Here is a 15,218-nt window from a genome sequence, read left to right on the forward strand (position 1 = left end):
AAGGCAAATATCAAAATAAACGGGGGCGGAAGCTGGCTGGATGGACACGGAAACACAGGGTGGAGAGAAGGAATGTGGTGTCTTATTAGGGGGAGAGCAACTAGGAGTATATAGCAAGGTGTATATAAGGTTTTGTATGAGAGACTGACTTGATTTGTAAACTTTCACTTAAAGCACAATAAGTAAATAAATAGTTAATTGAGTTGAAAGTAGTTGCCTCTGGAGAGCAGAAAACTGTGGTGAAAAGGTATGGGATAGGTTTTTGTTTTAAGCCTTGTAGAACTATTTGACTTTTTGAAAAGGTATAGTAAGATTTGATAAAAATGTGATTTCAAAATGCATTTACATTTCTAACTTGTGATACCAGGAACAACCTTCCCCAGCTACAGCTACAACCATGCCTTTTTTTTTTTTTCCTTTATCCAATAACCCAGATGGTGGGAACAGGGCTTTCTATTTCTGAGCCTGGGTCAAGTTCTGGGGTTTGGTGGAAGGAATAGTTTTACTGTGAGTGGTGTAGATGGGATTTTGACAGATCCAAGGAGCGCCTGGTGGATTCGAACTGCCAACCTTTTGGTTAGGAGCCGTAGCTCTTACCCACTACGCCACCAGGGTGAGAGGATGAAGACTATAAAAATAGCTTGGTGAAGGCAAAGGGGACTGAACTCTACTTCACAAAGGGGAAGAATCATTAACAGCATCAACAGCCCAAAGCTGATTGCTGTGAGGCAGAGGTCAGACATGCTTCTGCCCTCTTAACGTTTTCAACAATTCCTATACCAGTCATCCCTCCCACAGCATTCTACTCCTCTGCTGGGCTCTATAATTTGTTGCAGTGGTCTCACAGAACTCAAAGACTACTCATGATTATGGGGTTTATTATGAAAGTAACAGGTTACGATTCAGGATTAGAAACAACTCAGGATACACCAGGACAGCCTCTTTTCAGCTGTGCCCCCAGGCAAGCCTCTCTCTGGCCCTCAGCCCCTCAGAGGGCCTCTGCCCTGCATGGGCAAGTTTACAAAGCTCTTTAGCTCCTCCAATAAGTGCCTGGAGGCACCCCACTCCACCAGCAAATTTCCTGCTCAGAAGCTCAGCTTTTTCACTCAGTGGGCCAGGAAGCTCACCATACTATCTCCTGCCAGTCTTCTGATTCTGCTGCCTCTGCTTCTGCTGTTTCTCTGCCGCTGCTGCTTCTGCTGTTTCTCTGCCGCTGCTTCTCGTCTCCGTCTCCAGTGTTACAGCTCTCTCTCTCTGCGTCTAGGAGGTTCTCGGGGCAGGAATCCTGCATCCAAAGAATGCATGCTACTCCCAACTCTTTGCTATAAGTTGGAATCAACACAGCAGTGGGTTTTTGTGTGTGTGTGTGTGTGTGTGTGTGTGTGTGCGTGTCTCTCTCTCTCTCTCTAGACACGCACACATACATATATTCATTTCAGCCCTTTATCAAATGTGTGGTTTTCAAATCTTTTCTCCCATCTGTGGCATGTCTTTTCATTCTCTTAATAGTCACTTTTAAGGAGAAGTTTATAATTTTGATGAAGTCAAATTTATCATTATTATTGTTTAAGAATCATACTTTTAGTGTTATATCAAGGAAATCTTTGCTTAATCCAGTGTCACATAGATTTTCTCCAGTATTTTCTTCTAAAAGCTTTATAGTTTTAGGCTTTCCATTTAGGTCTGTGATCCGTTTAGAGTTAATTTTTGTGTATGATGCAAGGTAGGTATGAGTGAAAGTGCCAATTCTTTTTTTTTTGGCATACGAATACCCGGTTGTCTGTTCCAGCATAAGTTTTTGAAAAGACCATCCTTTCTCCACTGAATTACCTCTGCATCTTTGTCAAAAAGCAGTTGCTCATGTATTTGTGGTTCCATTTCTGGGCTCTCAGTTCTTTTGATCTATTTGTCTATCATTAGGCTCATTGTTTTTTAAATGGAATATCTAGAATCACCCTTTCCTCTTCTCAGCTAGTTAGCTTACAACTAATGTGTTACTTGTATGTAAAACTTGTATTTCTGAGTCAAGAATCACAACTGAGCCAAAGCGGAGAAGGAGTAAGTTATAAAACTAAAACTTTAAAAAACAAGGGGGAGTGTTCTAATTATATTACCTTGGATGAGGTGTGGTAAGGCCAAGACAGATCGAGAGAGAGAGAGGCAGTAGGAGTTTTAAAGGTTTCATTATACTCACAGTTCCCTGGGAAGAACACAGCTTACTACGTGGCAGAGCCACTCGGGATTCAGCACAGGTTCATGGTAACAACGAACTGAAATGTAGGAGATGGCTTATATTTGGCGAGCAGGATGGAGTTAGCTAGTTTTTGAAGGCTTCTTGGGGATTGGGTATTTTTAATAATTCCACAGACTAGGGGTGAGGGGTGAGCATAGGGGCTGTTTGGTACCTGTCCTAGGTGTTTGGTACCTGTGCCCGAGGCAATTAGGGCAGGTGCCTCGTGGCCCAGGAGTGTGAAAGCCTGATAAGAGTGGCTGGAGAGTGGGCTTAGTCAGCTCTTCAAGAAGGGGAATTATTGATTGGCTTCCAGTGAGGGCCTCAAAACTGGGCCAACACATCACTTCAAGGAAAACATTATTTGCAAGGATTATTATGTATTTTATCAACATCAGAAACAATTATTTTCTACAATTAAAATGGTTTACAGTAGTATGTTCTTACAGTTGTATGTGGAAACAGTTTTACATATTTAGTATATAACAACTCTGTACATTTCTACAAATTTGAATTCTTAGGAATTTGAGTCTATTTTCTACTGAAACATCTTACCCTTTTTGTCTGTTTGTCAATTCTGCAGGACTAAGTTTGCAGCATGATATTTCCAGTTCACTTCTGAACTATTCAAACACAGACTCTTACACAGAATACAACAGTTTTGAAGAGAGTTCAAGTAGCTTCCCGTCACCTGAACTGTTCAGAGGGTCAGGTTATTTAGGTAAGAAAATAATATCAACCTTAAATTGCTTCACTATAGACATTATTTCTTTGTCCACAAATTCTTCAGTGAACAAATGTTCATTTTGAGAAGACATACTTCTCTTCTTTACCCCCTCTCCTGCCTCATGCATGAAACTCACTGTTTCATGCTCAATCACACAGGACTTTAGAACAAAAGTCTCCAGATCAGGGAAGGAGGAAGAAATGTTATTAGCATTTACATGTAATACAAATCCAGTTTTAAAAGAATTTTGCACATGATGAAAACATACTTGTTTTCTTGAACTATGGGCTATATTTTCTGTACTTCTCTATTTTCAGCAAATAACTTAAATATTAACTAGGCCATTTCCCTGCTTGAATTATCTTTACAAATTAACTGTTTTTTACGTATATGTAAATAAGAGCTTTCAGCTAATGATGGCAGATTGAACACATTCCTTCTTTCACTACTTTATGCAGTGGCAGAAAATAGATTTTATTTTTAGAAGGACGTAAACACAAAAGGACAGAGAGAATAGAAAACAAGAAAGCATGCAGTTTGCAAAGCTAGTGCTATGGATCGAATTGTGTCCCCCCAAAAATGTGTGGCAACTTGGCTAGGTCATGATTCCCAGTATTGTGTGGTTGTCCACCATTTTATGATTTGATCTGATTATCCTATGTATTATAAATCCTAACCTCTATGATGTTAATAAGGCAGTATTAGAGGCAGTTATGTTAATGAGGCAGGACTCAACCTACAGGATTAGGTTGTATTTTGAGTGAACCCCTTTTGAAATATAAAAGAAAGAAGTGAGCAGAGAGGAGAAAGACCACCTACCACCAAGAAAGGAGAGCTTGGAGCAGAGTGCTTCCTCTGGACCCAGGATCACTGCACTGAGAAAATCCTAGACCCAGGGGAAGATTGATGACAAGGACCTTCCCCCAGAGCCTACAAAACTGGTACGCTGAATTTGGACTTCTAGCCTCCTAGAGTGTGAGAGAATAAACTTCTGTTTGTTAAAGCCATCCACTTGTATTTCTGTTATAGCAGTACTAAGTAACTAAGACAGCTAGAGGGCAGCAGACCTAAAAAAGCTGAGTCTTAAATCAACAATGAGACTGCCTCAGAAACAAACCAGTTTGCACTAATATTCAAGAAAAACTCGCAATTGACTGCACCAACTACCTGTAAAAAGATTTGCCTGGAACATGAAAGATACAGTATCTGCTCCTTCCCTCCTTATCTTTGGAATGTGTTGAAACAGAGGGACTCTGGACTGGAGGACACTAGACACTTAATACGAGGGATATTAAAGTATTTTGAAATGTTGGTCCCAATTATTCATTCCCCTATAGTAGTAGTATGTATCCACAGCCTTGCTGTGGCCTCATAGTGAGTAGAGTGTACTTTCTGACTCTTTGGGTTTGGGGTTTGCCATATGACAAGCTTTGGCAATAGGATATTAGTGAATGAAACATACAAAAAGCTTTGAAAAGTACTTAAATGGTTGGGCTTGTTCTCTTGCACTTTTGCCATTACCATAAGAAGAATATACTGTCATATGCCTCTCCTGAGAGAATCCTAGAGAGAGACCTGCAGAGCAGAGCAGAGCCTGCAACCTGCAGACTGCAGAGAGTTGCCCCAACTTCTCTGCAGGTCTGTAACCTGAAGCAGAGCTGCCCAAGGCAACCAATAAACATGGAAATAAGAAAGAAATGCTTGTCATTTTATGCCACTAAGGTTTTGAGGTTACTTATTAGTCAGCAAAAACTTACTGCCCACGGATACTGTACTGAAAACAGAGGAGGTAGAATTAAATGAAAGTTTACATCCCATTCCTGTGTTCAGCTTCCAGAATACTGGCAACTAGACTTGAACCTTCCAAGCAGGAGAATGGTAGATTCTTTTCTGAGGAATCTGAGCAGCCCAAAAGAAAATCCTAACAATACTGACTTCAGGAGCCCTTCAATGAAACTGCCAGTCAGAACACTCTACAGCGAAGTCAACTATATTGCAAGCCCCATTGAGGCTACCGTGATTCCATTTAACCTTTTAGGGCCCCACTTAAATATGAGGGAAGAGATAAGGATCATCAGACTTCTGAGGAAAACCTCTAACCTAAAAAAACAGAGATAGAAAGAAACAAGAAAAGGAACCAAGCAGAAATAGAAACAACATACAGAGAGGTAGATATTGTTTTAAAAAAGAAAGTCACTGAGATAAGAAAAAATACATTGGATCCATTAATAGGAATGTTGTTGTTATTGATTTGGCTCTGACTCATGGTGACCTTATGCATAACAGAGCAAAACGTTGCCTGGTTCTGCGCCATCTTCGTGACTGTTGGTATATTTGAGTCCATTATTGTGGCTATTGTATCAGTCCACATCGTTGAGGGTTTGCCTTGTTTTTGCTTACCCTCTGCTTTACCACAGGAGTCCCTAGGTGGCAGAAATGGTTAAGCGCTTGACAACTAACTGAAAGTTGGTGATTCGAACTCACCCAGAGGCACCTTGGAAGACAGGCCTGGAAATCTGCTTCCAAAGGTCACAGCCCTTGAAGACCTTATGGAGCCTTTCTACTCTGCACACATGGGGTCACCATGAGTAGTAATAGACGTGACAGCAACTAACAACAATTACTTTACCAAACCCGATGGTCTTTTTTTTTTTTTTTCTCAGACTGAAACAAAGGTCAAGAGGATTAGCTGAGATGATGGATATGGCTGTGATTGTGTGTGTGTGTGTGCTTTAGGTGAAAATTTACACAGCAAATTAGTTTCACATTCAATAGTTTATGCACAAATTGTTCCATGACATAGGTTGTACTCCCCACAATGGGTCAGCATTCTCCCCATTACCACCCTGAGTTCCCCATTTCCATTCTCCAGGCTTTCCTGCCCCTTCCTGCCTTCTCATCTTTGCTATTGGGCATATGTTGTCCTTTTGGTCTCATGTAGATGATTGTTCTAAGGAGCACTTTCCTCATGTGTGTTGTTTATTTATAAGGCTGTCTGCTATTTGGCTGAAAGATGATCTCTGGGAATGGCTTTAGTTCCAAGGTGGAAAGGCATTCAAGAGCTATAGTCTCAGGGGGTTAGTCTTTTTTAGTCTTTATAGTCTCCAGTTTTTTTCATACCAGTAAATGTGGTCTTTTTTTATGCATCTGAGTTTTGTTCAACATTTTTTACCTACTGTAACCAGGACCTTCTGTTGTGATCCTGGTCTGAGCAGTCTGTAGTGGTAGCTGGGCACCATCTAGTTCTTCTGGTCCTAGGCAGGTACAGGCTGTGGTTCCTGTGATCCATTAGTCCATTGGACTACCTGATGTCTGTTTCTAGCAATTGGTCTTTCCTGATGATGTGCCTAAAGTGAGTGAGTTAAAGCCTTGCCATTCTTGCTTCTAAGGAACATTCTGGTTGTATTTCTCCTAAGACTGATTTGTTCGTTCTTTTGGCAGTAGAAGAATTAGAAGATAATATTGAAGAGATTTCCCAGAAAAAAAAGAATCAAAAGAAATAAAAGTCTTAAAGACAGAAAAAATTGAAATTTGGAGAAAAAAAGATAAACTAGAGGAGGAGTATAGGAAATCCAATTTTAAATAACATGTGTTCCAGGAAGAAATAATGAAGTACACAGAAGGGAGAAAATTATCAAAAAAATAATTTAAGAATATTTTCTAGAGCTAAAGAATATGAGTTTCTAGATTAAAAGTGCCATAGTGTGCTCAGCATAATAGATGAAAAAAACCCCATTGTACAGTATTATGAAACTTCAGAACACTGGACTGGAATAAACAGAATGGATTTATATGATTCAGTAGAGTTTGGGAATAAATAGGCAAAAAACAAACAAACAAACAAACAAACACAAAAAGACATTGACGTCAGGAAAAATAAGAGGTGACTGTGATATACCACAAGAGTGAATAGCACTTTTATAGCATTTTGTCATTATAATGTCTACAATGAATAGACATCTAACTAAAAATATATCAGTACGGGAACTATAGGAGGAGTGGGAAAGGTGGGGACAGGGAGATGTAAGAATAGCCTCATTGTTCCAGAGTGTGAGGTCAACAGAAAGCTTAAAACTGACGTCAGAAAATAACAATAGAAGTATGCTCTTCAGTGATACATTATTTAACGGGACATGGAAATAACTTACACGTAAAATCTAAGAACCGGCTCCTGTGTATGCTGCTTGTCCCTTAGAGCAATAATCTTTTTAGGGCAAAAATCTAGTAAGGCAGGAAGGATTACAGAACCTAAATAGACTAAAGACAGTACTATCCCCATTTTTTTTATCCCCATTTACTATCCTGTTGCCATGGAGGTTTGCCTTTTTTTTCTGTCTCACCCCAACCCTTCCTTAGTTACTTTATTTAGGGCCCTAAGAGTGGAGAAAAAGGTAACCTGTCACTTACATGCTGTTGCTCAAAGTTTTATGCCATTTCCACCTGCTTTTTGTTTAGACTGGGAGTGTCCCAAGTTGAAAGAACATATGCGATGCAGGAATTCCACTCTTCTGGACAGCAGTAAAGCAGTAGCAATAGAGAAGGCACCACCGTTTTCAGACCTCTCTGCCATTTTAGGTAAGTTTTCACAATCTTTTTTCTCCTGTCTCATGGGGGAAAAAAACCATCATCTATGTTGGAAAAACAAAGTTTTATTTTTTGCCTTGAATGATTCTAAGGTAAGTTTATTAATTAGGATTGCCTTTGGATCAGTCCCTGGTGAAGGACATCATGCTTGGCAGCGTACAGGGTGGATGGAAAAGAGGAAGATCCTCAACGAGGTGGATTGACCCAGTGGCTGCAACAGTGAGCTCAAGGATAACAACGATTGTAAGGATGGCGCAGGACAGGGCAGTGTTTCGTTCTGTTGTGCATAGGGTCACTATAAGTCAGAACTGACTCGGCGGCACCTAAAAACAACAACAACATTGGCTGCAAATAATATCTGACTAGCACCTAACAGCAACAATAGTAGCTTAAATATATATGAATTTACTTTTTAAAAAAATAACTTTATTTTTATCTAATTTTAGACTTACAGAAAAGATGCAGAAATACCTCTCACCCAAGTTTCCCTGATGTTAACATCTTACATAACCGTAGTGCAATGATCAGAATCAGAAAATTAACGTTGGTATAAAACTGTTAACTAAACTGTAGTCTTTATTTAGAATTCTTCAGCTTTTCCACTAATGTCCCTTTTGTGTTTCAGAATCCTATCCAGAATCTCACATTGCATTTAATTGTTATTTTCCTTAGTTTCCTGCAGTCTGTAGTAGTTGCTCAGTCTTTGCTTGTATTTCATATTCTTGATCCTTTTGAAAAGTACTGATGAGTTATTTTGTACAATGTACCTCGGTTTGGGTTTCTTATCATTGGAATGAGGTTGTGGTAAGAATACCACAGGAATGATGTTGTATCCTTCTCAGTGAATTGTATCAAGGGGTTCCTGATAATACGTCTTAATACTGGTGGCGTTAAACTTAATCTTTTGGCTAAGATGGTGACTGCTGGGTTCTCCACGGTAAAGTTACTGTTTTTTCTTTATAGTTATTAAATATTTAGGGAATGATACCTTGAGGCTCCGCAAATTCTGTTCTCCTCTAACTTACATTCACTAATTTCAGCAGCCATCAGAAGATCTTGACTACAACAGTCATTACTATGGTGTTTGTCTAATGGTGATTTTTTTATCTTGTTTTCTTCTACATGTATTAATTGGAATTCTATTGTAAAATAAGAACCATCTCTTTCCTTATATTTGTTTATTTGATATTTGTGTCAGGATGAACACATGTACATTTATGTTATTCTATGTGTTAAAAATCCAATACGATCATTTATTTACTTTTTTGTTTGATTCTAATATACACGTAAAGTAGTTTCAGAGTTGTAAATCCTCACATCTGTGAGAAGCACATTTACTAACTAGATTATAGCATTTATGTACAGTTCCTTTTGTCTTTAGCTTACGGTATCTAGTCAGGATGCTATTTTCCAAAGTCACTTAAATTAATTCTTTTCTTCCCCTCCCCTTTCTGTGTGGTTGTCAGTCATTTGTAAAAGAGTTAGGTTAATTTGTTACTATTGTGTTCAATTTTGAGCTCCCTCCATACCCTGTTTGGTTTTAATTGTTTATTAATTCAGAGGGTATGTGAAACATTACTATGGTTTTAAGAGTCATAGCTATACAGAAAGATATTCTCAAAAAAGTATCACTTCCTCCTTCATCATCCTTGCTACCCTAATTCCATTCCGTCTTCTTTCTACTCCTTTCTCACCCACTCTGTGTAGGTAACCAGTATCTTTAATTTCTGGTTTAGCTTTCCTGTATTTCTTTTGAACAAATGAGCACATACCTGTGTATTTTCTTAATTCCCCTTTTTTTCTTACATGAAGGATGGCTTACTATATAGATACTCTTTTTTACTTTCCTTTTTTTTTTCATTTAGCAATTTATATTGGAAATCACTCCATATTAGTTTATAGAGATTCTCCTAATTTTTTACACAGCTGCATAGTATTCCAGAAACCCTGGTGGTGTAGCGGTTAAGGGCTAGGGCTGCTAACCAAAGGGTCGGCAGTTTGAATCTGCCAGGTGCTCCTTGGAAACTCTATGGAGCAGTTCTACTCTGTCCTATAGGGTTGCTGTGAGTTGGAATCGACTCAGCGGTGCTGGGTTTGGTTTTTTTGGTTTTGGCATAGTATTCCATTGTGTGGGTATACCTTAGTTTACTAAACCACTCTCCTATGAATTGAGCATTTAGAGGTCTTTTCCCCTAATATTTTTCCTTACAAACAGTTCTGCAATGAATAATCTTGTGATATATATTTTTGTGTTATTAGAGGTATATCTTCAGGGTAAGGAGCCCTGGTGACACAATGAATGGTAAAGCACTCAGCTGCTAACCAAATGGCCAGTGGTTTGAACTCACCAGCGGCTCCATGGGAGAAAAGAATTGGCAATCTGCTCCCATAAAGATTACAGCCTAGGAAACCCTATGGGGCAGGTTCACTCTGTCCTATAGGGTTGCTATGAGTTAGAATTAACTCGATGGCTTGCAACAACATTTTAAGGGTAGATTCCTGGAAGTGGAGTTGTTAGGTCAAAATGCAAGTGTATTGTGATGGTTAAGACTGTGTGCCAACTTGGCTGGGCCATGATTTTCAGTGTTTTGGTAGTCGTGCAATGTTATGACCACTTCCATGTTGAGACTGATATGTGATCACCCCCATGATGGGATCTGCTATGAACAGCCAATTAGTTGAAAGTGAGTTTCCTTGAGTGTGTGGCATGCATATAAATATGCATATAAATATAAATAGACATTCTTGCAAGGCTTGTGGCCTTTTTGCTCACGCTGGATCCCACAGCTGGCTCCTGTTCATCTAACCTCTGGTTTTTGGGACTTGGGCTAGTAGCTTGCCTGCGGTCTTGTCTGCCGATGTTGGGATTCATCGATCTTTTCGGCCTGTGAGTAAGAGCCCTGCTCTCTGATCTCCTGATCTTGGGTTCACTGGTCCCTATAGCTACATGAATCAGGACAAGCCTCTACCCTGACCCACGGACTTGGAATATTCTAACCTCAACAACTGCGTGAGCCATTTCTGTAATATAAATCTACCGCCATCTCTCCTTCCCTCACTCCCTCCCTCATGCTTTCATGGTTTTGCTTCACTAGAGAACCCAGCCTAAGACATGGATGTATAATTTTGTTAGGTGTTGCCAAATTTCCTTCCAGAAGAATTTTACTAGCAAGGTATAAGAATGCATGTTTCTTCATAGCCTCATCAACAGAATGTGTTATCATATTTTTATATTTTTGTTACCTTGTTAATTAAGAAATGGTATCTCAATGTTGTTTTAATTTGCATTTCTCTGATTATTGTCCTAGAGGAGACATTGTACCAATAAATTTTTTAAAATTGTATTTTAGGTGAAAGTTTATAGCTCAAGATAATTTCTCATACAAAAATTTATACACATATTGTTATGTGATCCTAGTTACAATCCCTGTAATGTGACAGCAGATTCCTCCTTTCCACCCCAGGTTTCCCATGTCCATTCAACCAGCTGCTATCCCTTTCTGCCTTCTCATCCCGCCTCTGGACAGGAGCTGCCCATTTAGTCTCGTGTATCTGCTTGAACTAAGAAGCACACTCTTATTTTATGTATTATAGTGCAGTAAAATCTTTGTTTGAAGAGTGGGCTTTCGGGAATGGTTTTAGTTCTGGGTTAACAGAGAGTCTGGGGGCCATGTCTTCTGGGGTTTCTTAAGTCTCAGTCAGACCACTAAGTCTGACCTTTTTACATGAATTTGAGTTCTGCACCACACTTTTCTCCAGCTCCATTAGGGACTGTCTGTTGTGTTCCCTGTCAGGGCAGTCATTGGTGGTAGCCGGGCACCGTCTAGTTCTTCTGGTCTCAGGCTGATGGAGTCTCTGGTTTATGTGGCCCTTTTGTCTCTTGAGCTAATATTTTTCTTGTGTCTTTGATATTCTTCATTCTCCTTTGCTCCAGATGGGTTGGGACCAATTGATGCATCTTAGACAGCTTCTGGCAAGCTTTTAAGACCTCCAAATGCCACCCTCCAAAGTGGGATGCAATGCCAGTTGACCTAGATGTCCCCAGAAACCATGGTTCCCAGACTTCCACCCCTGCTACTCTGCCTTTTGAAGTGTTTGGTTCTGTTCAGGAAGCTTTTTAGCTTTTGGTTTAGTCCAGTTGTGCTGACTTAACCCTGTGTTGTGTGTTGTCCTTCCCTACACCTAAGATAATTCTTGTCTAGATCAATAGATATTAAAACAAGAATTTTATTGATGAAATAATTTCATTCTGCGGGAGAACACATGGCATTCAAACTGACTACAATGCGTATTCCACTTTACAGGCAGAGCGATGAGATACTTAACAGGAAAACAAATGCAAATGAGTTCACTTCAAAGCAGTTTCAAAGGAAGGAAGGAAAATTTACAAGGAGTGATAAACTACTTAACATCAATTTCTAGTCTAACACAAATCTTTCATTCCTGATACAATTCGACTAAGGCAGTATTTCTAAAATGAAACATGAACATTCTTGATAAGGAGGTTTAGTGATATACTGGAGGCTGAGTCCACTTAATTGGAGTCCTTGGAAAGAGTGAATCTAAAGCCTTCTGAAGTGTGAACATTGCTTATTTAGCTAAAGGAGGAGTAATATAAAGCCCAGGCATCCACTGGGGAAATTCCCTGAAGGTAGTTAAGACAGGAGCCCTGGCGGTGCAGTGGTTAAAAGCTTGACTGCTAATCAAAAGGTCAGCAGTTCAAATCTACCATTTGCTCCTCAGAAACCCTGTGGGGCAGTTCTGTTCTGTCCTGTAGGGTTGCTATGAGTTGGAATCGACTCAATGGCAATGGGTTTGGTTTTTGGTTTTGGTTTCGTTAACACAGTGATTATCAATAATTGATTGCATGTTTGATCAATTTCAGACTGCAGAAGTTCATAAAAATCTTTCAATTTCCTCTTCTTTGGCATTAGTGGTTGATGTGTAAATTTGAATAATAGTCATACTAACTGGTCTTCCTCATAGGGTATAGATATTATACTATCACTGACAGCATTGTACTTCAGGATAGATCTTGAAATGTTCTTTTTTGACAATGAATTTGATGCCATTCCTCTTCATTTTGTCCTTCCCGGCATAGTAGACCATGTGATTGTCTGATTCAAAATGGCCAATACCAGTCCATTTCAGTTCATTAATGCTTAGGATATCAATCTTTATGCATTCCATTTAATTTCTGATGACTTCCAATTTTCCTAGATTCATATTTTGTACATTCCATGTTCCAATATTTGCAGCTGTTTCTTCTCATTTTGAGTCATGCCACATCAGCAAATGAAGGCCCAGGAAGCTTTACCCCATCCATATCAATAAGGTCAACTCTGCTTTGAAGAGGCAGTTATTTGTCAGTCATATCTTCAGTGCCTTTCAACCTGAGGGGCTCATCTTCAGCACTATATCAGACAGTGTTCTGCTATTCATACGGTTTTCCTTGGCCAATTTTTTCAGAACTTGACCCCCAGGTCCTTCTTCCTAGTCTGTCTTAGCCTGGATCCCCTGTTGAAACTTGCTCTCCATGGGTGACCCTGCTGGTATTTGAAATAACAGTGGCATAGCTAACAGCATCATAGCAACATGCAGCTACCACAGTATGACAAACTGACAGACACATGGATGCATTGATAATTACTGGTGATGAGAATACAAAAGTTGGAAACAAAGAAGAGGGATCAGTAGTTAGGAAAATATGATCTTGGTGATGGAAACAACACTGGAAATCACATGATATAATTTTGCAAGCCCAATGACTTATTCATTGCAAGTAGTTTTTTTCTACAGCTATATGTAAATGGTAGCTATACACATGGCCCTCACCAAATGAAACCACAGAAATCAAATTGACTATATCTGTGGAAAGAGACAATGGAAAAGCTCAATATCATCAATCAGAACAAAGTCAGGGGCCAACTGTGGAACAGACCATCGGTTGTTGTTAGGTGCCATCGAGTTGGTTCTGACTCATAGTGACCCTGTGCACAACAGAACGAAACACTGCCCAGTCCTGAGCTATCCTTACAGTCTTGTTATGCTTGAGCTCATTGTTGCAGCCACTGTGTCAATCCACCTCGTTGAGGGTCTTCCTCTTTTCCACTGACCCTGTACTCTGCCAAGCATGGTATCCTTCTCCAGGGACTGATCCCTGTGATAACATGTCTAAAGTATGTAAGACACCATCTTGCCATCCTTGCTTCTAAGGAGCATTCTGGTTGTACTTCTTCCAAGAAAGATTTGTTCGTTCTTTTGGCAGTCCATGGTATATTCAGTATTCTTTGCCAACACCACAATTCAAAGGTGTCAGTTCTTCTTCGGTCTTCCTTATTCATTGTCCAGCTTTCACATGCATATGATGCAACTGAAAATACCATGGCTTGGGTCAGGCATACCTTAGTCTTCAAGGTGACATCTTTGCTTTTCAACAATTTAAAGAGGTCCTTTGCAGCAGATTTACACAATGCAATGTGTCGTCTCGTTTCTTGGCTGTTGCTTCCATGGCTGTTGATTGTAGATCCCGGTAAAATAAAATCCTTGGCAACTTAAATCTTTTCTCCATTTATCATGAGGTTGCTCATTGGTCCAGTTGTGAGGATTTTTGTTTTCTTTATGTTGAGGTGCAATCCATACTGAAGGCTGTGGTCTTTGATCTTCATTAGTAAGTACTTCAAATCCTCTTCACTTTCAGCAAGCAAGGTTGTGTCATCTGCATAACGCAGGTTACTAATGAGTCTTCCTCCAATCCTGGTGCTCCTTTGTTCTTCATATAGTCCAGCTTCTCGGATTATTTGCTCAGCATACAGATTGAATAGGTATGGTGAAAGGATACAACCCTGATGTACACCTTTCCTGACTTTAAACCAATCAGTATCCCCTTGTTCTGTATGAAAAACTGTCTCTTGATCTATGTAAAGGTTCCTCATGAGCACAATTAAGTGTCCTGGAATCCCCATTCTTTGCAATGTTATCCATAATTTGTTATGATCCACACAGCCGAATGCCTTTGCATAGTTAATAAAACACAGGTAAACATCCTTCTGGTATTCTCTGCTTTCAGCCAGGATCCATCTGACATCAGCAATGATATCCCTAGTTCCACGTCCTCTTCTGAAACTGGCCTGAATTCCTGGCAGTTCCCTGTCGATACACTGCTGCAGCCGTTTTTGAATGATCTTCAGCAAAATTTTGCTTGCATGAGATATTAATGATACCGTTCCATAATTTCCACATTCGGCTGGATCACCTTTCTTGGGAATAGGCATGTAAACATGGATCTCTTCCAGTCAGTTGGCCAGGAAGCTGTCTTCCATATTTCTTGACATAGACGATTGAGCACTTCCAGCGTTGCATCTGTTTGTTGAAACATCTTAATTGATATTCCATCAATTCCTGGAGCCTTGTTTTTCGCCAGTGCCTTCAGTGCAGCTTGGACTCCTTCCTTCAGTACCATGAGTTCCTGATCATATGCCACCTCTTGAAATGGTTGAACATTGACTAATTCTTTTTGGTATGATGACTCTGTATTCCTTCTACCTTCTTTTGTTGCTTTCTGCATTGTTTAATATTTTCCCGATAGAATCCTTCACTCTTGCAACTCTAGGCTTGAATTTTTTCTTCAGTTCTTTTGGCTTGAGAAACACCAAGCATGTTTTGCCCTTTTGGTTT

General features: G+C 39.7%; 1 protein-coding gene across 1 annotated transcript in view; it reads left to right on the plus strand.

The window, feature by feature from the left end:
* Nucleotides 1–15,218, plus strand: part of MEIKIN (meiotic kinetochore factor) — a 124,835-nt gene that overhangs the window by 11,701 nt on the left and 97,916 nt on the right. The window contains exons 5-6 of the mRNA XM_049873125.1: nt 2,814–2,951; nt 7,413–7,532. Coding sequence (XP_049729082.1) covers nt 2,814–2,951; nt 7,413–7,532 — 258 coding nt within the window. The remainder of the gene's footprint in view (nt 1–2,813; nt 2,952–7,412; nt 7,533–15,218) is intronic.

Source organism: Elephas maximus, chromosome 2, assembly GCF_024166365.1.
Source record: "Elephas maximus indicus isolate mEleMax1 chromosome 2, mEleMax1 primary haplotype, whole genome shotgun sequence".
NCBI lineage: Eukaryota > Metazoa > Chordata > Mammalia > Proboscidea > Elephantidae > Elephas > Elephas maximus.